General features: G+C 41.0%; 1 protein-coding gene and 2 pseudogenes across 4 annotated transcripts in view; 2 read left to right on the plus strand and 1 right to left on the minus strand.

Moving 5' to 3' along the window:
- Positions 1 to 25906, plus strand: part of LOC144662542 (uncharacterized) — a 44896-nt gene extending 18990 nt beyond the window's left edge. For both annotated transcript variants that reach the window (XM_078523372.1, XM_078523371.1), the window contains exons 2-8: positions 1339 to 1546; positions 3190 to 3503; positions 4355 to 4495; positions 6922 to 7289; positions 21576 to 22667; positions 23568 to 23838; positions 24857 to 25906. In XM_078523372.1, the coding sequence (XP_078379498.1) occupies positions 1339 to 1546; positions 3190 to 3503; positions 4355 to 4495; positions 6922 to 7289; positions 21576 to 22667; positions 23568 to 23838; positions 24857 to 25252 (2790 nt within the window). In that variant the 3' untranslated portion in view covers positions 25253 to 25906. The remainder of the gene's footprint in view (positions 1 to 1338; positions 1547 to 3189; positions 3504 to 4354; positions 4496 to 6921; positions 7290 to 21575; positions 22668 to 23567; positions 23839 to 24856) is intronic.
- The window catches only part of LOC144662526 (uncharacterized), a 379417-nt pseudogene that overhangs the window by 246728 nt on the left and 105555 nt on the right, over positions 1 to 27134 (minus strand). The window lies entirely within an intron of this gene.
- Positions 1 to 27134, plus strand: part of LOC144662537 (uncharacterized) — a 241253-nt pseudogene that overhangs the window by 55032 nt on the left and 159087 nt on the right. The gene's annotated exons all lie outside the window — the stretch shown is intronic.

Genomic DNA, 27134 nt, shown 5'->3' on the forward strand with positions numbered 1-27134 from the left:
TTATCCATCAATTTTACTCTTTCGCATAAACAGAGGTCGATTCTCAAAGGCGAAAATGGAATGGACAACCGTCATTGTTGAATGAAATTAAGAATCTGCTTCTATTCTTCCTTTCGTCGAGCAAAATTACGGTTTACACAACACAAGGTCTTGTGTTCCTTGTTTTCTCAGAAAAGCGACCATAATTTCTAGGAATAAATAATGAACTGTCTCGAATGACCCCACAGTGTCACATTTAAACTCTAATCAACCGTGGAATTATTATGGTAATATTTAATACTAGATACAGATATGTGTGAAATCTACCGAAACGACAACCATTCGATTAGAAAAGGATAGCGAATTTTCTTAGATTTCAAGCAAAGTATGTTTCGACACAGGGAGGTTTGAGACTCAGGAGCACAGTTTGTCTGTAGAGATTGAATATTGAGTTGTTTACATTACACACTCTTTCATTCGTCAACATGACATCGAATGACACTGTGAAACAGTGAATTTGAAAAAAAAAAAGAAATAGAAAAAAAACGTCTTTTATCGCCAGTATTGTTCGTAATGTTCGCTCGTTGTGATAACAGCGTCGGTGATTGTTCCGGGCATTAGGGTAGAGAATCCTCAGTCATCAAAGATTGGAAAAGAAGGGACAATGATGTACAAAACCTTACAAGGAATGACCCCAGAATACCCATAGAGACGACGTCTAGGGACCAGTTCCTTGTTGGGCGACGATGTGATGACCTGTCGATTAATCAACGATGTAAACAAGCTAACGCTTCCACAACCCCGCACTGATTATTTGAAAAACGTTTTATTGTTCAACCGAGCCGAGTTGTGGAACAGCTTGCCATTGCCTTAAAACATTTCGCTTCAAGCGAGTTTTAAGAAAAATACTCCCCTTCAAGAACTTTAACATCTTTTATTCCACTGCATATATCCTCTGCTATTTTGTCCTTTCACGTTTACAACGGTCCGTGAGCAGCTGTTATTTCGATTTCGGAGGGCAACATTTTCATGCACGTTCGTTCGTCTTGCTGCAAAATGGTTTCGGGCGGTAAGCGGTCCGTAAGCGTGGTCCGCCTGGAAAAGGCAGGACCACTGAAACGCGTGCAATTAACCAGTTAAATTCAAAGATTTAGGATTCCAGACAGGCGCCAGCCCCCATCGTTATTCCAGGTAGCCAGTACTCTCATTCTATCTCTCTAAGCAGTAAATTATCTTCAAATTGTGAAGGCAAGAAGAGTACAATAATGAAAATAATGAAAATTGTTGTTGTTGTTGGTAGCGTGATGATAAAAAAGAAAACAGACATCGTTAACTCTTACTACGTTTTCTTATGATCAGGCCTTTTCTGTGTTGACTGAGGCCAAAGAGGAAGATGAGAGAAAAAGAGAAACATTGCATCTATTCTATGAGGATACAGAGGTTTGTTTGGACAAGATGGATGAGAAGATTCGAACTCTTTTGGAGCAGAACATAAGAAACCTCAAAGAAAAAATAGCTATTAACAAAAAGAACCTAAAACAGAAAGATTACATTGTACTCGTTGCAGGTGAGTTAGAATAAAACAATAATAAATGACAATAAATAAAGTAATTATATATCGCCAAATTTACTAATTACCAATGGCAGTGAAAATATTAAAAACGTAACAAAAACGACAATGAAAGAAAAAAAATAAAAATAGTTAAAATTCCAAAAGTTAAAAAAAAGTATCATTACAAAGATAAGTTGAAATGTACCGAAAGGTAAGAGAAATTAAAAGCAAGTTTAAAAAAGTACTTTTTCCAATGTCTTTTAAAAATGTCAATAACAACTCCAGATATTAGATCAAGCAAAATAGTGTTTCATAGACTCTGCGCCGCCACAGCAAACGCTCTCTCTCCATATGTCTTTATTGTAGCTTTTGGCGTTGTCAGAAGGTATAAGAAAAAAGATATTTTTCTTAACATAGGCTTCCCTAACTACTCTAGGTAATAAAAGAGTTGCTTGCATTGTGAAATAGAATGATGTTGTGATATCCACCAAAAAACGTTTCGCGGGTCCCAGTTTAAATTTGGGCGGCTTTGGCTTTGAAGGTTAACGGATGTACTCGTTTCAAACATCTGAAATACAGCGCGGAAAAACCGAGTCTTCTAACTATCAAACTCTCAAACCTCTGGATTTCTCGAACAAAAAAATCGTTTCCGCTCGATTTGCTTCGCTAAGTCGAACACTGCGATTTTACACCCGATTTCTTAAGCTCTCCGATATTCGATATTCTTGGAGATTCGATTAATTTGGAATACACGTACGACCAGTATACAGTTATAAATTGCCAAAGTGACGCAATGTTTTTTTTTTTTTCTGATATTGCACCCCTTTGGCAATTTATAACTATATACTTAGATTGGCACCCATCAGTCTCGGGAAACTATGGTGTCTGCTGTGGCTTGAAAGGCCGATTCGGTAGTAGCAGTCTTTTCCACACTGGAAACAGATGCAGTCTTTCAGCGGTCCGTCTTCCTGGCTTTGGGCCTTCCTTCTTTGCCTCTGCCTGTAAGGGAAATGTCTCTTCAAACTAGGAAAGGCCTTGCTGTACAGCCTGTCTTCAGGCGGAGCGGTCGGAGGCCAAGGTTTCCGAGCCAGTTTGGGTTGAACTCCAAGGCTTTCAGATCCCTTTTGAAGACGTCTTTGTATCACAGCTGTGGTCTGCCTGTAGAGCGCTTTCCCTGTACTAATTTCCCGTATAGCAGATCCTTGGGGATCCTGCCATCGTCCATTCTGACAACATGAGCAAGCCAGCGCAGGCGTCTTTGTTTCAGCAGAGTGTTCATACTGGAGATTCCAACCCGCTCCAGGATGGCGTTGTTTTGGACCTTGTCCTGCCAGGTGATGTTAAAGATGCGACAGAGATAGCGCAGATGGAAACATTCAGCTTCCTCTCCTGTCGGGCACGAAGAGTCTAGGACTCGCTGCCGTACAGAAGTGTGCTCACAACGCAAGCTCGTAGACCTGGATCTTGGTATGTTCCATCTACTTCTTATGTATACTGTATAACTGCATACTGGTATTACGTGTATTCCCAATTTATCGAACCTCCAATATTGAATATCAAAGAGTTTAAGAAATCGGGTGTACACGCAGTGTTCGACTTAGTGAAGGGCGCAATGATTTAATACAATGATTGCTTACTAAAAAAGAATATCTTACCAGGTGAGACAAGTTCTGGAAAGAGTACCTTGCTGAATCTGATTCTTGGAGAGAAACTTCTTCCATGCTCTCATCTCTGCACAACGTCGATTATCTTGGAACTGAAATACGGCGTGACGCCCAAATTAGTGGCACACTTTAAATACAAAGATCCCAAAACAGGACTAACCGAGAAGACTGTCTGGCTTGGTCAGTCAATGGAAACCTCTCAGCAAAGCTACCTTGAAGAGATTTCTAATTTTGTCCACGTTAAGACTCATCGAGAGAAGAGTAAATACAAGAAGATTGAACTGTTTTGGCCGCACAGCCTGCTGCAGGTTGGTAATGAGTCAAAGTTAAATTATCTTCAATGGGTAATTTTGGTACTCTTTAGTGGAATTACAAGATGCACTGTCTTTTTATGCCATGCCATTAAACCAGCTAATGAGGTAACTGCAAGTCACTGCACTGACCACCATTAAGTCTATCGGAACAGGTGGGTTTAGACGAAAACGGCCCTCTTCCCTCCCGTCCGGTCCATGAAATGGTGCAACATTAGTCCGCTTGCAAAGAATCTTTACTGACTTTGTTTGTATTTAAATGACATAACTCCCTAAGCCTGTCACCTGTATACTCTTTTTACGCTTTCAGTGTAGAACCAAAGGCAGAGCGTAACTCAAATTATATCTCATGTTGATTCCACCGGCCAATACAACATTTTTTAAAAACCTCGTAATTTTGAAAAGAGTGTTAAATCTATAATGCTGAAATTTTCAGTAGCTGTTAATTAATCCATGGGAAAATTTGGACATGTCAACCATTTTTGACGCTGCCATGGCGACGTCATAATTACAAGCAGGTCGGGCCAAAGATCGCCATTTTTGACATTTTTTCATTATTTTTCCATTTTTTTGTAAACGATTGATTTTGCATCAATTTCTGTATTTTTTTTGCTTTCCATGAAAATGGATTCAAAATGGTGTCTCTTATGACGTCATATGACGTCAAATCCAACCAAAATGACGTAATCTTTAACAATAAGCGAAGGGCTTTCTACCCAGTGTTTTAATGAACACCGACGACAAGTAGACAGACCCATTCCACCCCCAGACACAGTGTTGACATAAAAGAAAAGTTCGTTTATTTCAGAATGAGCAAAACTATTTCAATTCTATTTGTCCCTCTTCAGCAAGGAATCATTTTGGTGGACAGTCCCGGCATCGGTGAATCCAAAATCATGGACGACATGGTTCAAGAATATATTCCAGAGGCCTTCGCTTTCATCTACGTAATCAACACTGCGCACGCCGGTGGAATACAAAAGGACAGGGTAGGATAAGTTGAATACTGCTGAAAAATCATGATTAAAAGAAAGAAAAGCGAATTGTTCATTTCTCTTGTTAGAGAACCTTGAGTATGTGTACTTGATCTTGCGATTTTGGTACCCATCGGCCACAACACCACCCTGCGAGAAGAGCCTCTTTTAGCTTCCCCGCGGTTGAGATTTGGGATATCGGCGGAAATGAGAGGGCTCTGCTCGCAGGGTGTCACAAGACAACAGCCCAGTTTGTGTATAGGCAAGGAGCACTCGAACGAAGAGAGAGAGTCCAAACGAGACTGATGTGCCTTAGAAGCGCACACGATCAGCAAGTATTTATTGTACCCAAACTTGGTTTACTTTCTTTCATCAACGTTTTCACGATCGAGACAAAATATGTCTAGCGTCGTTTTGTACTCACTGTCGTGATTGTTAACGGGTTTCAAAATACTTTGTTTCACTTAAGATTTCCCATTATTCTAATCGTAGCGATCTCCTTCCTTTTTTCGGTAAATTAAGGCAAAATATCGCAGTAAGGGAGGCTAGAATAGCACTGGTTCGACTTCAAATGAGTACGGAGGTTGAAAGTGAAGAAAAACTATGCTGAACTAATTAAACACGTCATCAACAGCCTATAGCTAATTGATGGTTGTTCCCTGCAATGGAAGTGCTGCAGTGGTGTCCTTTCCAACTAGTATCTACTGAAAAAACAAAGATCTCTTCGAGGTACCGACTATATTTTGCACGAAGGATGAGACGAAGGTTTATCCTGTGCATTGTTCCTCTAACTTATCATTACAGTTGCTTTGTAGTTTAGTTTAGCAATTTCCTATCTTCGCGGAGAAAATGTTATATTTGTCAGTCGCTACGACCGGGCGCTTTGCGGCTCAATTGTTTACACTGTGAAGTGGTTAAATTAGTAAACTTGTCTATTGCCTTCTTTCTCAATAGTTGTTTCCTTTCGAGTAAGTGTGAGTGTCTGGAAGGACACGAAAAAGTGATAATTTACTCGTGTTTAGCGTGAGTCACGCAATCAATTGTCATGAAATTTAGTGCCTCAGGTTAAATATTAGCACCGCTTTAGTGTGTGAAAAACTTGTACCAGTACAAATTTGCGTTCTTAATCGTTTTAAACTTCGTTGCCTTTGTGCGTTTTCAGCTGTTTAGGCAAGAGGGAGGACAATCGGTATACTTTAGTAATTTCGTTTCGTTTTTAATTCGATTGTTCAACGTTGCCAGTTTCTCTTGCGTTTGTGTATTTTAATATGTTTTAGTCTGACGTTATCAAAAACTGGATCACTTGACCTTTTCGCTACGGCTCGAGTCATACAGTTGGTAAAGTACAGGGTAAATTTGTAACGTTTATCAAGACTACAGTACCGCCTGAAATCATGTGCACATCCTGCACAGCGACCGCGGGTTGTAATTTTTAAACGATGTAAGTGCTAATGATTATTTACCAGAAACCCATAAGGGTTGAAACGTGTAACGCGCGCGCACAGCGTTTGAATATTCATTTTGCTAAGTACCATATTTGAAACACGAAAAATTTGTACGCGAATGCTTTATACACGTAATGACACACGCAACATAATTTTTGGTTTTGCGATAAGTTGCTTGAATTTCGACCTAAACGCCGTAAATGTCTTACAGGAGCTAAAGAAATATACTACGTGTATCGAAGCGAAGTTCTCCAGACTACTTCAAGAAGATGAAACAGGAAAATTTAACCAAATTAAACTTTATTCAACCGAGCTTGTTCAAAAACAAGATTACGCCATCGAGTGCGAGCTAGCGCGCGCTGTGAATTTAATCCAAATATATTAATTTTGATTGGTTAAATGTTTCTCGTGATTTTCCAAATATGGTACTTAGTTTAAACGAATGTGCAAACTCTTTGTACAATGCGAATCACTGGGAGTTACAAGTTTCAACCCTTATGGGTTTCTGTTATTTACGCAATTCATTGTTACGAAATTTAGTTTAATATTGACGACGCTTTTTATCGATCGCCTTTCCGAAACATGTGCGTTGAGTTTTGTGTTGCGATAAGAAAGCCTTTACTCACATTCCCAATTGGTTTTGTCATGTATGATATGGCCTGGGCTAGTCACGTTGTAGATTTCTTATATAACTTTTGTAAATCTGACAAGTCACGTTTTTTTTCTACGGGATCGCAAGGGTTGACGCATTACTATTGAGTGACGATTTAATCACCCACAGCGAAAAGTATTCCCTTGAGAAATTAAAATTTTCCCTTGAGAAATTAAAACAGTCCTTGAGAGTTTAGTCAGAGAGTGCCAACCTTCCCCGCTAAATGTTTCCAGCAAAATAGTCGAAAAAAATGAATTGAATTTACAAGAACAATTAGGAGAGAAGAGACAAAAAGTTATTTTCTTCAAGCAAATATCAATATCCTTTATTCGGTTTGTTTCTAGGTAGAACAACTGTTCGAACAAGCTAGAAAGAAATCTCTTGACCAACAAAAGGAACTGGTCGCGCACGCCAAAAATGTATCCCTTGACCAGCAGAAGGAATCATCAGTAACTCGAGCACTGTTCGTGTGTAACAAGTGGGACCAAGTCCCACCAGACGAAGCTGATGAGGTTAAGAGCGACATCATTAAAAAGCTCACACTTTGTTTTCCCAGTTTGGACCCAGATTCCCAAATCATTTACATGTCATTGACTCATGCCAGTGAGTCACAAGGTCATGGAAGAATAACCGACGAATTCGCTGGCCTAATGAATGGTATCATGTCCATGGTTTTGAAAAGTATTGAAGGAAGGCTACAAACTCAGTGGAGGTAACGATTTTAAAGTTGTTTAAGTGAAGGTAGTGATTTTAAGTTGTTAATTCGCTTTTTTCACGATCCCATAATACATCTTGTTTACCCCCTAAAACTTTTGCATAAGCATTGTTTTCAATTTCTCTTGGGACGATTGTACGTCACTGTAAATCCCAAGAGAAATTGAAAACAATGCTTATGCAAAAATTTTGGGGGGTAAACAAGATGTATTATGGGAACGGTGAAAACAGCGAATTGGTAATACCTGTGTAATAGAGCAGTTTTCAATTGAGTGTCGTAAAACCAAAACCAAAGTAATTACTCTGGCCAATCACAAAGGACACAGACAATCCAGTGAACCAATCAAAATTCGAAGCAAATACATGTAGCTGGCAGAAAGCGCGGGAAAACGTGCGCGAGCGAGTCACAATTGGTTTTGGTTTTACTTCTGATTGGCTGAGAAAGTGGCGCGAGATGTTTAAGCCAATCACGAAGCGTAGTAATGCAAAACCAAAGCAAATGCAATTTACTTTCGACACTCAAGTCAAAACCGCGCTACCTATGGGTGGTAATTATAAAGCAGCGGTTTCCAGCACTGTTAAACACTTATAGGTTGATGGGTCTGTCTTGCCACTATTTATCAGTTGATGATTCGATTGTGGTATGAAACAAATGGCCTATCAAGGGTGAACTAGTTGGCTCGGTGGTCTTCTCTTTTTATTATCAAATTGTGATAAGCATGCTAAGATAAAAAATTTGCAAAGATTAAAAAATTTAGTTTTGAGTTAAGCTAAACTGTTGCTATTATAACAAATAATCTCAAGAAAGTAAGCCAAATTTTTTCAACAATGGCTATGCATTCGTTTGATTATATACCATAATAAAATGCTCCAGTTATTGCCAGCGCTATGATTTGTCAATTTGAGTTCATTTTAACTCCATAAAGCAGTCTGCCTACGTCACGTGCGTGCTGTATAACTCAACATATGCACGCAAGCTACGTCTTGGATTTTTTTGCCGAGGACAAAATTTGAGAGCCAGCCTGTCCGCCATTATGGCTGAACAATTTCCACGGTTTGAGCTCGGGTTCGAATTCCTGAATACCGACAAAAGTGACAGTGTTAAAGAGTCTCGTAATGAGGCACCTGTTGAAAAAAAGAAACGGTTTGCAGGACTAACTGAAGCGGAAAGAAACCGGCTTTTGGTGGAAACGCAAGCAAAAGCTACGAAGAGCACGACAAATTGGGCTGTTAACGCTTTCAAAGGTAAGGAAACTCACAATAAGTATAAGTTGAAGTGAACATGGACTACAATATAAGCTAATAAACATCCCAAACACTAAAACGTAAAACCGGTTTAATAAAGAAATAAAAAATGACGAACAAAAGCATATTACAGTGTTCGTAAGAGAGTTTACACTTAGCTTGTTTACATTTTTGTCGACAGAAAAGCAACATTGCACTCGTTTACTCAATTAAATACATGTTTTCTGGCAGCTGTTGTGTATATCATTTCACAGTATCCTTTCGAAATACAAATTAGTTAAAGACCGAGTTAAAACTATATTTTTTTCTCAGAATGGAGTGCTGCCAAAACTAGAAGAGGTGAACGACGAACAACTTGACGACAGCTTGGCACAGTTTTATACAGAAGCACGAAGCAAAAAGGGAGAAGAGTACAGTAGATCGTCTCTAATTTCGTTCAGAAATGCAATAGAGAGGCATTTGAACAACCCATCTTACAAGAGAAGTTTGAAGCTGAATTCGGCTGCATTTTCAAGTTCCAACCGTATGCTGAACACCAAAATTAAGAGCCTGAAACTGCAAGGGAAGGAAAATGTGCAGCACAAAGAGGCCATCCCTATTGACTGTGATGGTATTTAGTTAGTGACTTATGTACTTCCGGTTGCCAGCGGTGTACAGACTTCCGGTAACACTTATTATCGGGTACCGTCATGCATTGCGAATTGTGTAGCGTTTTGCCCGCCATTTTGATGGAGTAAAGAAATCAGTTGTGTTCGCCATTTCGCCTCTGTTTAGTTACTTTAGCAGCTCGAAGCCATCGCATGGTGTCAGAAGTAAACTACAGCTCTGAAGAACATGGCATTAAGCGGCTTAGAATGCCCGGTAATGCAATGGGAAGGCGACAACCTGAAAGAAAACTGGCGTCGTTTCAAGCAACACGTGGAGCTGATGTTTACAGGACCCCTCAAATCAAAAAATGAAACAGAAAAGTGCAGCTATTTGCTCATTTGGGTCGGTCAGAAAGGAAGAGACATCTACAACACATGGACTGGCATCTCCGTGGACGACCGCAAGAAGCTACAAACATACTACGATCGTTTTGAGAATCACGTAAGTCCTAAATCAAACTCAGTATTTGCAAGATTTAAATTTCACAGTCGAACTCAAGACACCTCAGAAACAGCAGAGAAATTCATTACAGCATTACGAATGCTAGCTCAGGACTGTGATTTCAAAGACCCAGACGAAATGATTAGAGACCGAATAGTTTTTGGAACGAACTCACTTAAGGTCAGAGAAAAGTTGATCTCAAAAGGAGCCAAGTTCACCTTGGATAAAGCTATTGAGATTGCAAGATCTCTTGAATCTTCTCAAGCTCAGCTCACAGCCATGGCACCTGAGAATGTAGATGGTTCTATACACCTTGTACAAAAACGAGACAAAGAGAAGGGAGCACAGGATACCCATCACCAAAACTATCCTGTACCATATCAGTCATCTTCCAAACCTCCCAAGAAGACAAACCCATGCAGAAACTGTTGTCGCTCCCATGACACGTCCGCCAGGTGTCCAGCGCGTGGTCAGACATGTCTCTATTTTAAGAAGCTGGGCCACTTTGTAGAGGTCTGTCAGACAAAAGCCCGCAGACATCAGATTCACACCGTGAAAGGTTCAGAGAGTGCTGCTGCCACATCGTCCTGTGAAGATATCACTTTTGAGTCTATCACCATTGCAAACCTGACACATGCAGGCCCAAGGTCTAGTCCAGACGAAATATTTGTCTCAATTCAAGTGAGTCTACCGCAAAGCTCTTATAGGAAGACCACACTAAAATCCAAGCTTGACACAGGTGCTCAAGGCAACATACTTCCCATGAGGATTTACCGTGAGATGTTCCCACACCAAATTGAAAGAGATGGCAAAGTCAAACCCAATGCCCTGTCACCCTCGAATGTTGTGCTCACTGCGTATGGAGGTTCACGGATCAACCATCATGTCATAGTCAGTATCCCGTGCTCATACGGAGATGAGAACTCCACTGCATCATTCTATGTCACTGACACCCCAGGTCCAGCAATTCTAGGATTGCCAACCTCCACTGATCTGAACCTGTTGAAGTTCAATTGCACCATAAAGACAGAACACCTCTACACCAGCAATATTAATACCTCCGATGCAAGATCAATCGCCAACCCTCCAGAGCAGCCAAGGGAGCCCCCTCCTATCAAGGATAAACAAGATTTGATTGCTCAGTACCCCGAGTGTTTCAATGGCATCGGAAAATTTCAAGGCGAATACCACGCAGCAACGACTTTATTGAGAGCCAAGTGAAGTCAGTCAAAACCATTCTTCTCAAGGCAAAAACACAAGATCCTGACATGGGCCTCCTTTGCCTAAGAGCCACACCTATCGATCACAAGCTGCCATAACCTGCTGAACTTCCCTTAGGTCGAGCGATACAAGACAACCTCCCGAGGAAAATCCCAAGGGATATCTCAAACGAAGCAGTTGGGCCCAGACTAGAGGAGAGGCAGGAGTTTCAGAGGTACTACCATACAGGTCTGCCAGGCATCTCCCAGAACTTGCTTCAGGTCAAAAAGTAACAATTCAAGATCCAGCAACGCTGAAATGGAAGCCAGCCGAAGTAAACGAAAGGCTCACAACAGTACCACGCTCGTACATGGTAACAACCCCAGCTGGAGTAGAGCTAAGGCGCAATAGAACCCACATACGGGAGGTCCCACAAAGTAACCAAGAAATCAGCCCAGAGCTGGGTGGACACATCGTGTCTCGTGCTCCCAGCAGTGCAGCTGTTGGCATCCAAGACACCCCTGGAAATCAAGTCTTGACAGAGCCAAGCAGTTATGTAACCCGGAGCGAGAAAGCCCCCGAGAAACTAGACATTTAATCTATTGCCTGTAGAGCACTATTGGCTCAAGAACAAGAACTGTGTTATAGCGTTGTTCAATCATCATGTTAACCGTTGTTAACGTTAGACGCTATGGACAGTGTTTCTCTTTCTCACTAGGAGGAGAGGGATGTGATGATATTTAGTTAGTGTCTTATGTATTTCCGGTTGCCAGCGGTGTACAGACTTCCGATAACACTTATTATCTGGTACCGTGATGCATTGCGAATCGTGTAGCGTTTTGCCCGCCATTTTGATGGAGTAAAGAAATCAGTTGTGTTCGCCATTTCGCCTCTGTTTAGTTACTTTAACAGCTCAAAGCCATCGCATGGTGTCAGAAGTAAACTACGAATTACTTGAAGAATTGAAAGCTGGTCCTGTTTTGCGCCTTACAAATCCATGGTCTTTGCTGAGAAACGTGTGGTTTCATGTTGTCCTGTACTGGTGTAGGAGAGGTCGAGATGGAAAGAGAAGTTTGAAGCCGACGAGTTTTGAATTTGCAGTGGATGAGCAAGGCAGGCGCTATGTCACTATGACCCACGACGAGACCAGCAAAAACCACCCTGGTGGACTTCAAGACCATTCCAGCTTCGAGAAGACGGCTCGTATGTACGAAACAGAGAGTGAGACCGACGACTATCGAGCGCTGAGCTTGTATATATCCAAGCTAAATCCGAAATGCGAAGCTCTTTTTCAGCAACCTCGACGCGACTGGAAGGAATCCGCAATCACACACGACGTCTGGTATGAAAACCGTCCGTTTGGTGTCAACCCCTCGGAAACATGATGAAAGAAATAAGTACAGCGGCCAAGCTTTCCAAAGTTTACAAAAATCACTGTGTTCGGGCGACAGCGATAACCTTGTGGTCAGAAGCCGGTTTGTCGGATCGCCACATCTGCCACATTTCGGGCCACAGAAACCCGAACAGTCTCCAGCATTACAATTCCCGCCCGTCGTCTACCCAGCTTAGATAATGCAGTGATGTTTTGTCCAGTGCTTTACAAGACGGCAACCAGAAGTCTTCACGGAGTGATAATCCTGTTGGTGAGCTCCAAACAGCAGTGCCAGGCACAGTGGTCGAAACACACAGCCGATCGTCCACCACGGCGATTCACAGCGAAATGCTTGGCGGCATGTTTAATTCTTCCATCGTCGGTTCGGTTCAAATTAATTTTTATCCGCCTGAACGCAAAAATCAGTGAATCAGGGAACTGCTTCAGGTTTCTCAAGATTCTTTTAGCTTCAATAACTTCTTCAGAATCGTTTTTGACGTTTAAAAACGTTTGTTTCTTACCACAAAAGGAACCGTTTTGCTTTTCATTCAGCATTTAAGCCAATACAAAGACAGTACGTACATGTAAGGAGAAAACTGATGCTGATTAATTAAAATTCGAAATTGTTTTCTCGTTTAAATGTCGTTATTGGAGTGTGGCCGTTTACATTTCATAAAAGAAATAAAAAACTTGCTCCTCTTGCATTGTTGCGTTATATAAGCACTATGCACTTCTCTCGTGTTCTTAAAAATTCCCGCGTGCTTATATAACTCAACAATGCACTAGCACTCGGGCGCGTTTTTTATTTCTTTAGTATTGTAACATCAACTGATAACGAGCGGCAGTAATTACCAATCAAAGTACTAGAGCCAAAAATGCAAGACACTGTTGCCAGCCACCTTTATTAATTAAAAGATCTAAATACGACGATGGGCCGTTGGGGTTGACACGTCCCCAGTTGACTCTTATGAGAAAAAACAACAACAACAAACAAACAAAAACAAAGCAGTCACAGAGAATAATGGGAAGAGGGCAGAGAAGTGAGAGACGACTGGCAGATCGTGTGTAGAAAAGTTGACAAGCGCTATTTTCTCCATTTTGTTGCACTCAACATACGTCTAGATTTATGTGAATATCCTCTAAGGGGAATTTATCACCTTTTAGCTAGCTGATGCCAGACGTATTCGTCACAACGAAGACCAAGATAATGTTTATCTGAGGTTTCAAGACGGTAGAGTGCGGCTAAATCTACAAAAAGAAATATCCCGTATGGCTCAATCATCACTAAGTGTTGTTCATTCACTGTAGCTTTTTTGTGCGCTAGGCTCAGCTGCTAATTTTAACTTTTTAGAAATGTCGCTATCTTTGACAGCTTTTCATTGAAAAACATGCGAATATTCGAAGAGTGGAAAAATAACAAGTATCACTACTGTATTTATTGCGAGTGAGGTATGGATTCCTACATCCTCGAAGACCCAGGGGCAGTTAGTGCGGGCGGGTGGAAAGTCTATACAGGTCTACACAGGCGATAAAAAAATCGGCGAAGTAAGTCAATAACTTTTCTTGGCTGATTTTTGTTTTGCCCGTATAGACTTTCCCCCGCCCCCACTAACTGCCCCTGAGTCTCCAAGGATGGGATCCCTAAAACGTTATTATAAATCTGGCCTGCAATTTTGATGTGTTATCGTTTGTGTGTAAATAAAATTCTCTCTGCACGAGTTTAGAAATTACAACATGATCATGCAGCGAATTACTGGCTTGCCGTGTTTTATTCCATGAAAAGCAGAGCAGCTCGTTTTCAGAATTTGGGCCAACGACCTTACAACTTTAGAAAAACTTTATTCATTATAAAAGAGAAGTTTGTGGGGTTTAAAAGCGCCCGAAAGCATTCCCTTTCAACGCTGCCATTACTCCTTCCGCCATCTTGAAAAAAGGATCTGCTAGTCGTCCCTAGAATCGTAGTCGCCTAACCGTGACTTGTAAGATTTACCTGGAATTTTCTGATAAAATGTAATAATTTTATTTTAATAGAAAGGTATGTTAACTTCTAAATATGACTTACGTTGTTTAATGTTAATCCTACGATCATTTATAAAAGAGGTGTGTAATTTTAAAAAGGTCAACGTCGCGAAATAAACCATTTTGTTGCCGTTAACAGCGATATCCAGTTCTGTGTGGAAACAATCGGCCTGCCCTTAACCCTATTCAGACCGGGCTTTTTTGGATCTTTTCATGTAGACGGATTCGCGGGGGAATAAAGATTGACCACGGCGGAATGAACTAACACAACTTTGTAACTGTAAACTGTAAACAAGGACAATGCTGACAAGACTGACAAGACTCGATAAAGGAAGTTCTAGGTTCGCTCGACACTCGCTCCATGTGCTCTTGTGTCACGTGACTGTTTGTATCCCATAATTCCACTACAGTCCACCCCTTCTTAAAGGGAGTAACTTACGAAAAAAGCTTACAATGTACATGATGAATAAATGTGATACAAAGTTAACAAGAAAATCTTAACAGTCTATAATCCACATGAGTCCACCCCTTCTAAAAAGGGATTTTAGTTTTCCGAAACTAAAGTTGCAAACATATCTTTGTCAAGTTTTTACAAGTAAGTTCCTCCATGTGAGCCTCCAGACATGGATAGATAAGGGCACTTTGAAATCAGTCCTTTGAGTTTTCCGCAACGTTTGAAAATTTCCTGTGCATCTGGAATCTGCTGGTACACCACTTTGCAGGCTTCTGATGCATATGCCTTTGCACCTGGTAGACTGTTCAGATAATGTCCAAAAGCAAATGCTAACTTTGCCAAATCAGGATCAGTCGCTGCACTCTTTCTAGTGGGTAATTCAGGAGGGGTAACTGTCTCTGTGTTAGATTGTGTGTCTTCATAATTTCTGAGATCATAATCTACTTCTTCTGAAAGTTCAACTGGCACAACAATAATCTTTTCAATGTTTACTGTCTTAATCTCATCCTGAGTGAATTTGTGTCGAAGTCGCAATAGATCCTGACGACCATGAACATGTCCTATAACAGTGTAAGGGCCATCAAATCGACGAATGAACCGTGTGGCTAATCCTTTTGGTTGTGAACTCGGAGGTGGTCTTCTTACATAAACTTGCTTACCTTCTGCAATGTTAAGTTCCCTGGATGATTTATCATAATGTTCTCTTTGAGTTCTTTTAAAACTGCTTTGCTGCTGTTGAACTGTTTTTTTGTGCTTCACGCATACTAGACACAAGCTGCTCTGCATAGGTGCTTCTTGAGAGGTTTTATTCATGGAAGTCAAGGGAAATGACTTCAGGTGATGGTGCGCTGCAGCCAAATACCAAGAAGAATGGATGCATTCAACCATCTGTGAACACGTTCTGTACTTCCATTTAGGCGTGGACGGGAAACCTGTTGTAACAATGTGTTCAATTGAGAGAAGTTTTGTTAGCTGGCGTAATACCGCATTAAGCCATTCTCCTCCTTGATCGCTTTGTAAGACTGCTTGAAATCCTTTATTGCAGGAAAACATCATTAAACAGAGCTCGTGCTGCAGTAGTTGCTTGTTTATCTGGGACCGGAATTGCCCGCAAGAAATTAGAGTAGGGACAAACAGCAGTCAGAATCCATTTGTGACCAGCTGGCGCGGGGTAGAAGGCAATTGTCCAACATAGTCTTTACCAATGGTTCTGAAGGGACGGTCGTATATGCGAATTTGCATTGGTCCATGTTTGGGATCAGTAGACTTAAATTTGAAACAGGCAGGGCAACGCCTGATCCAGTTCCTCACATGCTTAGTTATATTTCGCCAATAATATTCATAAGAAAGAGATCCATAAGTAGCTTCGCTTCCACGATGCATTCCCACAGGTGAATCATGATATACATGTAAGAGATGCCGTTGAAGTTAAATGTCATTGGGAACCATAATACGATAGTGATTTGGGTCCTCCATAAATTCATCTCGATACATTAATAAACCGTCAATAGCAGCTGAGCGCTTTGTCATTTGTTTAACCCATTGCAAGTGTTCCTTAGGAATGATCTTAAATGCAGAAAGATCTTGATTTGAGCTGTGAAACTTGATTAGCAGATTTAACAGTTATCCTGTTGCTGTCTCTTAGCAAACTTTGATCGATTCCGGTTTAAAGATTCCTAATTTTCAAAGTCTTGAAAGTTGCAGTCTGAAGATGGACTTTGTTGAGATGTACCAACTTTGGGAGTCTTGGTCTGGCTTGTAATAGAAGTTTTGCTTTGAGTTTCCTTTGCACATGTGGTTCCCTTTGGGGCAATAGCCAGACAGACTGGGTCGAGGCAATCAGCTTGAGGTATAAGACATGCATTGTGTAAACAAGTCATGGTATTGTTAAATGTTCCATGAACAAGTTCAGGGGTGTGGTATGGAACATCAACTGAGGTTGTGATGATCATAAATGTGATAACAATGTTCTCTGGAGGTATAACAACATTGTTTTCAGGAATGTTCTCTTTTACAGGGTGACGGCTGAGGACATCAGGAACAACATTTTTTTCCCCTTTTCTGTGTTCGATGAAAAAGTCAAACTCAGCCATGGTCGTGCACCATCTTGCAACTTTTGCCTGTTGTTGTGCCATGGCAGTCAACCATTTAAGATTCGCATGATCGGTTACAACTTTAACTCTTCGGCCTAGTATGTAAGAGCGAAACTGTTCAAGTCCCCATTTCACAACAAAGAGTTCCTGGTGCACCGTTGTCCAACGTGATTCAGCTGGTGTAAATTCTCGGGATGCAAATCTCACAGGGCGAAGTACGCCATCCTTCTCTTGAGCCAACATTGTTCCACATTCTAGCTTGCTAGCATCCACATGTAATTCAAACTGAGCATTCCAATCAGGATGGAACAACATAACATCTGAGCCAGTGATTGCTTGCTTCAAGTCTTGAAACTCTCTTGCGGTTTCTTCGGTCCACTGAAATGACACACCATTCTTGAGAAGAGATCGCAAGGCTTGTGTTCGGGTAGACATGCATGAAATAAAGTCTCTGAAATATCCACAAAGTCCCAGAAAACGCTTGACTGCAGAAGTGTTAGTTGGTGTGGGCATAGATAAGATTGCTTCTACTCCTTTGCTCATTGGTGTTCGACCTTCTTGTGTGATCCGATGTCCCAGGTTTTAGTTACATACCGACTTTAACCAGTCTCTGAAACAATAATGAATAATGTTCAAGGGCTTTCTCATCTGACATTGCCCACTGAATTATGTCATCCACGTAAACAATAAGCCACTTGTGCAAGTAATCTGCAAATACAGTGTTTAAAATCCGCTGAAATGTTTTTGGCGCTGTTTTCAATCCGAAGGGGAACCTGAGAAACTCATACAGTCCCAGGTGTGTACAAAATGCAGTTTTGTCTTGATCCGATTGCCGGATAGGAATTTGTCAGTAACCACTGGCCAAGTCACAGTTCGCCAAAACTTTTCCTTGGCTAACAACATCAAGAACGCTGAGATAGAGGGGATAGGGTAACCATCTCCTTGTGTCACACTGTTGAGGCGGCGATAGTCCACCACAAATCTTGGAGGTTGCAGTTTACCCATTTCTGGAGGTTTGCGGACCAGGATGCATGGGGAACCCCATTCTGAATGACTTGGTTGTATTATCTTGAGCTTAAGCATCCGCTCGATTTCTGTCTTGATTGCTCTGAGTTCCTCTGGGCTTTTCTTGTACGGGTGACGGTAGATGGGAGGGGCATCAGCTGTGTCAATTCTGTGCTCAAACTCCTTAACAGCTCTACGTGGACTACCAGGGAGGACAAATGCAGTAGGATACTGACCGATAAGGTCCTTAAATCTCTTCATGATATCTTCATCAACATCAGAATACTCTAGGCCATCTAAATCCAAGGCATGAAATAAAGCATCACTGTAGGCGGATGAGTAAGGGCCACAGGTCAGCTCCTCTGCAGGAGGAAACTTAGGACCTTGACAGTCAAATTCTGGTAGAGCATCACAGAAAGGAGACAATATGGATGAGTTGAGACCAGAATCTTCCATTTCTTTCACTTGGACTGAAAGTTGCCATTGCTTTGGAGCACAAAAGTCTAAGTCGCAGTGTTTATGTTCAGTTTCCTTTGGAGTTTGCAATGAAGCAGGTGGCTGCTGAGTATTTGTCCAAGTAAGCCATCCATCTGCAAGTTGTTTTGCAGTAGTGTCAGCTGCTTCTTCAAGAACAGCATCATCATCCTTTGTCATGTCTCTAACATCTCCTAGAGTGACATTTTCAAAGATACTTGTCTTCTTCAACTTAGATTCCACTGCCAGTGCTGTGCAGTATGTGATGTGCATGTCAGGAGGTTCTTCTGTTAGAACTGAATGAGGTGTTTCAGCAAGGTCTATGAGCTGAGCATTGTAGCATGGATCACTGCTGGGGCGTGCTGTTTCAGGTATCACATGACTTGAGATTTGGCTGAGATCAAAGGGACCACTGAGAACCTTGACACCTGGTTGAATGTCTTTACCCTCCATCCAAAGCGGTTGACGCATCACTTGGTATCCAATTAAAGCTGCAGAAAGGGTGACACAGACTGTAACAAAATTAAGTCCATAGTGAAGGGATTGTGAATGCTTGTTAAGAAGGCATGTAATACTGAAATGAGGCTTTTGCGCTGTTGATCCACATTGTTACATGATGAGGAGCTATTGGGCACAGAGATGTTTGCGAAGCCTTGAAGTGGACTGTCAAGAGAGCACTGGACCCGAAACTGCATACTTGGATGGCGAAAGGTGATGGACGGAGCATAATGATCAACCAATGCTTGCGTCGCATGAAGGTGGTTCTCTCCAAAGAGCATTGGCCATACGAGACCAGGAACTACGAGCATAGTAAAGACAGTTTCTGTTTTACTTTCCCATGTGACGGGGATTTGCATAGTGGCAACTGCTTTAAGATCAGACTTTGAATCCGCAGAGGTAACAGAAATGGGTTCCTCAAGGCGACAATACTTGAGGTCAGGTCGTTTGGATGCAACAAGATCAGCATGTACTTTGCTCACAAGAGATACAGAAAAACAATTAGTACTATCCAATGGCAAGGGCCTCTGCCCAGGTGGCAAAACCCATCTTCCACCTCTTACCCTCTACTGTACCCTGGGCAGAGGCGGTCAATTTTGCGGAAGACAGGGTAGATTGGAGGAAACTGATCAAAGGCCCTATTCTCCCTGAGGAGACATAAAGGATTCAAGAATGGCAAGGGCAGTGGTTCACCTGCAGAGGTAACAGAGGTACACAGAGTATTACGCTTACATAACTGAGTTTCTGGCTTTGCTGAGTGTGCAGGGATGGTAACAGCAGGTAATCCAAATAATGGAGTAGATGTCGATGGCTGATCGAATGAAGCTTGAGGTGGTGGTCGTGAAGCTGAGGGTGAGGTTTGGTTTTCAGATCCTGCAGGAATAGAAGTCGAGGGTTTCTCCGTACACTGAGCTTCGTATTTTTCCAGACGAGAAGACAAGACTACCAGTTGCTGCCTAAGGGAATTTACCTCATCTGCAGGTGAAACAGTGCTGCGAGATGTGCTTGATGGGCGATTTTCAGAGTGTTTGATAGCTTTACAGCCCCACTTGTTACAGCGTTGGCACTTGTGTTGTCGGCCATAAGAGCATTTGTTGCCGTCTTCTTCGCAATTAGATCTGGGAAGTCGATTGTAATTTTTACATATCTCCGGTTGTTTTGAAGTGTCTTTGCGGTATTTTGGACAGTACCTTGACAGATGATTAATTTCTCCACAAGTGTAACAAGCCCTCTCCTGTCGTTGGGAGTGCTGATCTTGAGATTTCATGGAGGTCGAGGAAACAAGCGCAGTCAATGGTGCAACTTTCCATTCATCGAGCGACTGATTTGGTTTCGAGGCGGTGGGCGAAGTTTGAAATGACAACTCAACGTTAACACGACGAGCCGCTTCGACTGCCTTATCGAGTGTTTCAAATTCTGATGCTTTCACAACGAGCTGCTGAGCAATACTAGGCTTGACTTTAGAAATATACTGTGAAATAACAAAGGTAGGACAATCTTTCGCAATCTTTTCGCCAAGTTTCTCCAATTGATGTAGTAGTTTCTTGTATTTGAACGCAAACTGTTCCACTGATTCGCCATGCTCTTGTTGAATGGAGCTCAACTCGGCTGCTAATCGGCGGCACTTGTCTTCTTTCGATTCGCCGAATTCTTCACGTAATCTTTCGATGCAAATATTAAGTTGGTCTTCTACCGCTTTATCTGCGTAGCCCTCTGTAGTTTTAGCTATTGACAACACAGATCTCGGCGAGTCGCCAACACACTGTTGTTCAAGAATGGAGAAACGTCTTCCCGCGGGAAGATGTGAGGTTTGTTGATTGAACCGCTCGAGAAATTCCGAGATATCGTCTTGTACCTCACTATCTCGACGAAACGAAGGAAGCTGGATGTGTATTTTCGTGATGAACTGGTGCTGGAACGGCTTCGGTCATGTTGCCGACTGTGTGGGTGACTTGAGTAACGTTTGTTGTTAAGTCTTTTACAACGCTGACAAGGCCAGCCACGATGCCTTGCAGTTCTTCAATTGTAGCTGGCATGATGAGTCCGACGGAATTCGGGTTCTCCACCACTTGTAGACGGATTTGCGGGGGAATAAAGATTGACCACGGCGGAATGAACTAACACAACTTTGTAACTGTAAACTGTAATCTGTAAACAAAGAAAATGCTGACAAGACTGACAAGACTCGATAAAGGAAGTTCTAGGTTCGCTCGACACTCGCTCCATGTGCTCTTGTGTCACGTGACAATGTTTGTATCCCATAATTCCACTACATTCAGACCGGGGGGATTCCCCTCCGTAACTTCCAGAATATTAAAGCAATCACAACGAAACTTAGAGGATATGTAGTATCTCCGAAAATCTATCTTTTGGTATATGTCACATGGGATGGTGACGTCATATAACGTGGTAATTACATCATCATGTCAAAATAGCCGCTATCTTGGATCCGCCACCTTAGATTTCGAAATTTTTCCAAAACGTCAGAAAACCGCCCAAAATGACTGCAAGGTACTCAAAACCAATGAAACTGTGCTTAAATTCCGTAAAAAGGTTAAAATAATTGCATTTAAGTTATTTTTCATTAATAGAAACACGAAAATTACAAAATTGGAAAAACAAGCCTGTCAAAATGTCGTTGCCATGGAGAAGTCAAGTTCCTGACGCAACAACTTCCATACCAAATTACTCCCAGATAAAGTTTAGAAAAACTCGCGAAGTTTGGCAGCGTTTGGTCGAATATTGAAAAGGTTATAAGCTTTCAAAGTCAGCGCGGGGACTTTCCGCGGTAGCTATTGAGACGAGAAAATATATTACACATGTTTTTGTTTTCAGGTGGCTTGATTATCTCCTTTCGCGTATGGCTTTCTATACCAAAGCGTTCATTCATCATTCTCAAGATCGTTCAAAAGTTGAGAGGATGGCACTTATCACTGAACGCCTCGAAAAGATTGAAAAACAGGAGAGTTCCGTAAGCAAGGAGCTGCAGGAGTACTTGGACAACGAAACAAACAACGCTGTTCATTCACTGTCCAAGTACCTCAAGTCTTCTGACGTTGTGGATCAATTTACTTCGTGGACGTTAGAGGATGTTCCAAACAGTGATGACAGACGGGAGTTGATGTTCACAAATTACATCCAAACAGCGCTCATAAAGCGACTAAAGGAAGTTATCACGGCGTGGGAAGACGAACACCACGTCTTCGCTGATGTTCGCACTTCTATGATCCAGTACTTTCAACAACGTTTTAATATTGTTGAGGGCCAGCTTCGAGTTCTGGAGAGCTCCTTTTTAGCAAAGGATGCTGTAAGTTTAACCGATCGAGTGTTCATAACCGTCATCTACTACACCTTTTTCTTGGCTATCATAGCTATACACCGCGCTGTTTGGCTTGGCACTGAAGTCGATCAAAAGCTAGAAGATTGGCGCAAAACAAACGAGTTCAAAAAAGACAAGTGCACATTCATGGCGAGAGCTTCTAAGGAATACCTGGCTGAAGTGGCTAAAGAACAGAATCTGCGGACGTTCGTAGTGGAGCAACTGAAAGAGTATCACGTATGTCTAAAGCAAGTTGTAACTCGCATCCCTGAGCTCATCGGTGCCGACAAAATGCTATTTCAACTGCTGAGAGATGAGAGAAGAGCACCGAAAGAAATAGAACGTTTGTATAAACCTTTGTCCCAGAGGAGTTTGGAGCTGAGGGAACGCATGGCCTTGTTCTGCATCAAAGAAGTACGCACCATGGACATCAGCTGCAGCGATTTGGAATGGGACGACGATAGATCCTCACTCCTTGGAACAGGTTCGTTTGGTTCTGTCTATCGAGGGAAGTTAAAACAGCAAGAAGAAGAACAACCCGTGGCTTTGAAAGTCTGGCAAAACGAATTTGACGCAAGTGTTTTTCTCGCTGAAACTGAAACATTAAGGTAAAGATTGTCACTTTATTCCGCGAAACGAAAAAGCTTGTTTGCCTTACAGTTAAATTACAGTTATAGGCTAAAGGAGGCTCAGGACAGTTTTCAATACTTTCCAGCCCACAAGTTTTGATGGGCGAGTTCAAACATTAACCAGTTACCACTACAAAAATTGTATTAAACGGATGCCCATCATTGTGTTAACGCGCTCGACTCCGAGTCGAACGGCCCGGGTTTGAGCCCTTGCCGGGGCGCTGTGTTGTGTTCTTGGGCAAGACACTATACTCTCACAGTGCCTCTCTCCACCCAGGTGTATAAATGGGTACCGGCGAATTTACTACTGGTAAGTAACCCTGCGATGGACTAGCATCCCATCCACTGGGGGGAGGGGGGAGGGGGATAGGCGGGTAGCAATACTCCTAGTCGCTTAATGCTACGGAAACCGGGATAAACTCCGGCTGTATGGGCCACTTGGTTCGGACACAGATTTTACTTTACCATCATTGCTGAACAAGATGTTATTATTTTCATGACGTTATAGGGTTACCCTAGCAACGGTATAACCTGTTTAAATTACCCTTAATTTTCTCTTTAAGTGCTTATGCTGTTCATTATTCAATAATAAAAGATTGTGGTCGCCGGACTCGTTTGTAAGTTATAAGCACAAAAAGAGAAAATGAACGGAAAACTGTTGTGAGCCTCCTTTAGCAATAAAGATAAATCTGTAGAATGAGCTTTTAATGAGGCTGTATAGTACACAAAGCGGTTTTGTAAACAAGTTCTTAAATAAAAGTTGTTCTTAAATAAAAGAATAGTATAGAATAGAATTATTTTTGCAATCAATGAAAATTGTTCTACTATGCTCTTTGCGTTTTACAGACTTCGTTTTCTACTACTTTCTCCGTTTCGCAGGAAGTTGAATTGTCCCTCGATTGTAAAGTTCTATGGTGCAGCACTGCTGAATGAAGGAGATCAGATGAAAGCAATACTGGTGATGGAACTATGCAAGGAGGACTTAAGAAGACACATTTTCCAGAATCGTGAGAATATACCTGGAATGCCGTCCTCGACAGCACCAACCGACAGAAATACAATCGGATGGGCGAGAGACATCGCTGGTGCTCTGGAATTTGTACACAAACAGGGGTTCGTTCACAGGGACCTCAAGTTGGAAAACGTTTTGGTAAGAAAGCTTCATGTAATAATTATAATAATGATGATGATGGTGATGATGATGATGATGATGATGATCGTATTTTGTAAGATTTTAAAACATTTGTAAATAAAAATTTGCGATATAATATTCGGTCAAAGCACCACAAATTCTGTTTAAAAATTTTAAAAATACGGCGACGTTTCGACGTTGGCTTAAAGTTCTTATCAAGTTAATAAAGTTGCAAGATAAAAAGTATAAATACTAAAAAAATGAAAGTAGAAATTAATTAAAAAAAGAGTTGTCAAAAAAAATTCCGGTTTCAAACAAAGGGTTAAGCACGTATGGAGTCCGCCTGTGTATTCAAACTTGGTCGCAGTTTAATTTCTTTAGGAAAAACACCCCGTAAATCAGACAGTCGAATTTTCATCGGCATGTCTTCAGGACGAGAAATTGGTCTTTAGTGAGTTCTTTTAGGAGGTTCTCATCGCCATGTGCTTCCTTTAAATGCTTTCCAATGCGTTTGTGTAGGTGTCAGACTGTGAACCCGACTTAATCAGCATCACACATTACATAAGAAAGAATAAACAACACAATAATAATTGCAAGCTACTTTGAACCGTCTGAGTATCAGGATATAGCTAGATTAAAGACTTGGAACTTTACACTCTCCTTGGGTGTCGGTTAGCTTGTGAATGAAAGATACTAAACATTAACACACATCCAATTTAATTCGTCATGGGAGTCGATTGTCGTTTGAAAAAGAAAACTGGTCGGGTATGGGAAGTATTTTTAATTACGTACGCATGATGTGTTTATCTCGAGTTTCTATCGTTCCCAACTCCTGGGAGCGGGTCCCGATCATTTAAAATATTAGCCTTTAAATATTTAATTTTATGTCCGTCATACTAGCCTTGTATTTCAAATTGTTTTATTTAAAGATGAAGAAGATCAAGACTTTCAATGCCAACGTGCGTTCCTGTGTTTTCTAATTACACAAGAATGGTAGTTTGAATTTTTTTAAATCTTGGTATATATTATGTTACAGATAACACACGATGGTGTCGTCAAGATCGCTGATGTTGGTGTAACTAAACAAGCAAACATGATCACCGGTACCTTGGCCGGCACACCAGCTTACCTTGCACCGGAAGTGATCAGATCCAGTGTGTACGATAACGAGGCGGATATATACAGCTTTGGTATCATGATGTGGGAGATGTGGTATGGTAAGAGGGCTTTTTTGGACGTTGGACGAGATTTGAATATGTTGTTACAGGAAGTGGCTGGTGGTTTAAGACCGTCCCATGTCGAGAGCATGAGGAAGCCTCCAGATGGCTGGCAACATTTGATGCAATGGTGCTGGGATGGAGACGCAGACAAGCGACCAACTGCTGAAATGTGTCACAATGAATTAACCAAGCTGTACCAGGAAGCAGTTTGAACTCTTTGTAATTGGCGTGCATTTGAACTTATTAACCTACTACGACATTGATTGACTGTGTATTTCAACTAAAAAAATGTCTTATTCGTTTGAGTAAGTGAATATCAGAATGTCAATGTTTACTTGAATTTCTCATAGAAATTTTCAAAATTTAAGACTCTAGATCTACAATTAGAAATAATCATCTTACTTCAAAGCTTATGTGTTATTACTACTGACCACGTGTTTTGACCTTTTCAAATTATGACGCGCATGCTCTTGCTGGTGTTTTATTAGATATTCCATAATGGAAAGATCTAGCTCGTCAACAGCAAATTCAAGCCACGATTGTTTACAGGCCACTACACGGGCTGGCTCTAGACTAGCTATGTTCTTTCTAAACTTGAAATCGCAAACAACATTAGGGACTCTGACAACAAACTCGATGTTTCATTACCGCGCAGTAGCTTTTGTTTCAGTGGCACAGTGTTATAAAGAACAGTATTTCCTACAACGTAAGACAAGCAGAGTTCCTTGGGTAATTTCAAGGCTTGATAAAACAAGCACTTTAGGCACGGCATGCGTGGAAAGTAGCCTTTTTTTTATTTTTATAATATTTTACCATTATGTGCAATTTTGTATCTTGTATTTTTTTTTTAAATTCTTTTTGCTGTCGAATTTTTATCGTGGATAAATGAAGATTACCATGTATAAGTCCAAAATTATTTTTAGTTTGAATTTGAATAAGTTCATTAATTCATTAATTAGTATCAAATCAACTTCACGGTATGACCTTAGAAGCTCTAATGACAGCCTTCTCCTTAGTTATCCGAAGCCGTTATCCAAGGCAACACTGGGTGATCGCTCCTTTACATATGCTGCCCCAAAACTTTGGAACGCTCTTCCTTTAGCGATCAGATCTGTGAACACTGTTACCGATTTTAAAGGCAAACTTAAAACATATTTGTTTTCTAAAGCGTTTTTATTAAAATCCGAATAGAATTGTAATTTCTTAGAATTTTAGATTTTAGTTAGGTATAAATTGTACTTTAACGCTTGTAATTTTTAACCTATAACTTAGTTTTAAGAATTTTAGTTTTTAAGCTGTAATTTTAACTTTTAGCGTGTAACGTTCATTTTTTTTTTTTTTTTTTTTTGTAATGCGCATTTGAACATTTATGTATGGAATTTGCGCACAACAAATTTGTAATTATTATTATTATTATTATTATTATTATTATTATTATAAGTGTCCTCAGACAAACACGTTAAAAAAAAGAAGGCCTTTTGGGAGCCTGTTGGACCAGGCTTATGGCTTTTCCTCCTGGATGTCAATCACAGGTCAAGCTATATTCAAAATCTAACTCGCTAACTATCGAGCAACCGTGTTTTTTTGCCACCCATGCATAGGACTAATTTTACCTAATTAATGACAAGAGGACTATTTTAACATAAAAAGGACATATATCCATAGAATAGTGTTTGTATTTAGTCCTGGTCACGTGCTCTACCGAGTGTCAATGACGTAACCCTCGATGGAGGACGATAATACCGATAGCTGTAAAGCAGTGAGAAGTAATCTGACGTTTGTCAAAACCTAATGCTACTTTAGGTGCAAAACGGGTGATCTTTAACATATATAAATAAGTCAAAATGGTTTAAAAGACAGAAGTTAAGGCAGTTGCAAGAAGCGCTCCTCACAAACTTTTGCCAACATAAGAATCATTTCTTCTATTAGAGTGGTTTCACGGCGACCGCGAAATAGTGAAAAAAATGGTATTCAATGTATCCCATTGATTCGTTTAGTTTTAATTATTGTTAGAGGTTATTTCATGGTTTAAATAAAATCACACTACACGAATTGTGGTTGGTTGACTGATGACTAACTGGCTGATGACTGACA

Source organism: Oculina patagonica, chromosome 8, assembly GCF_052425735.1.
Source record: "Oculina patagonica isolate OP01 chromosome 8, crgOcupat, whole genome shotgun sequence".
Lineage (NCBI taxonomy): Eukaryota > Metazoa > Cnidaria > Anthozoa > Scleractinia > Oculinidae > Oculina > Oculina patagonica.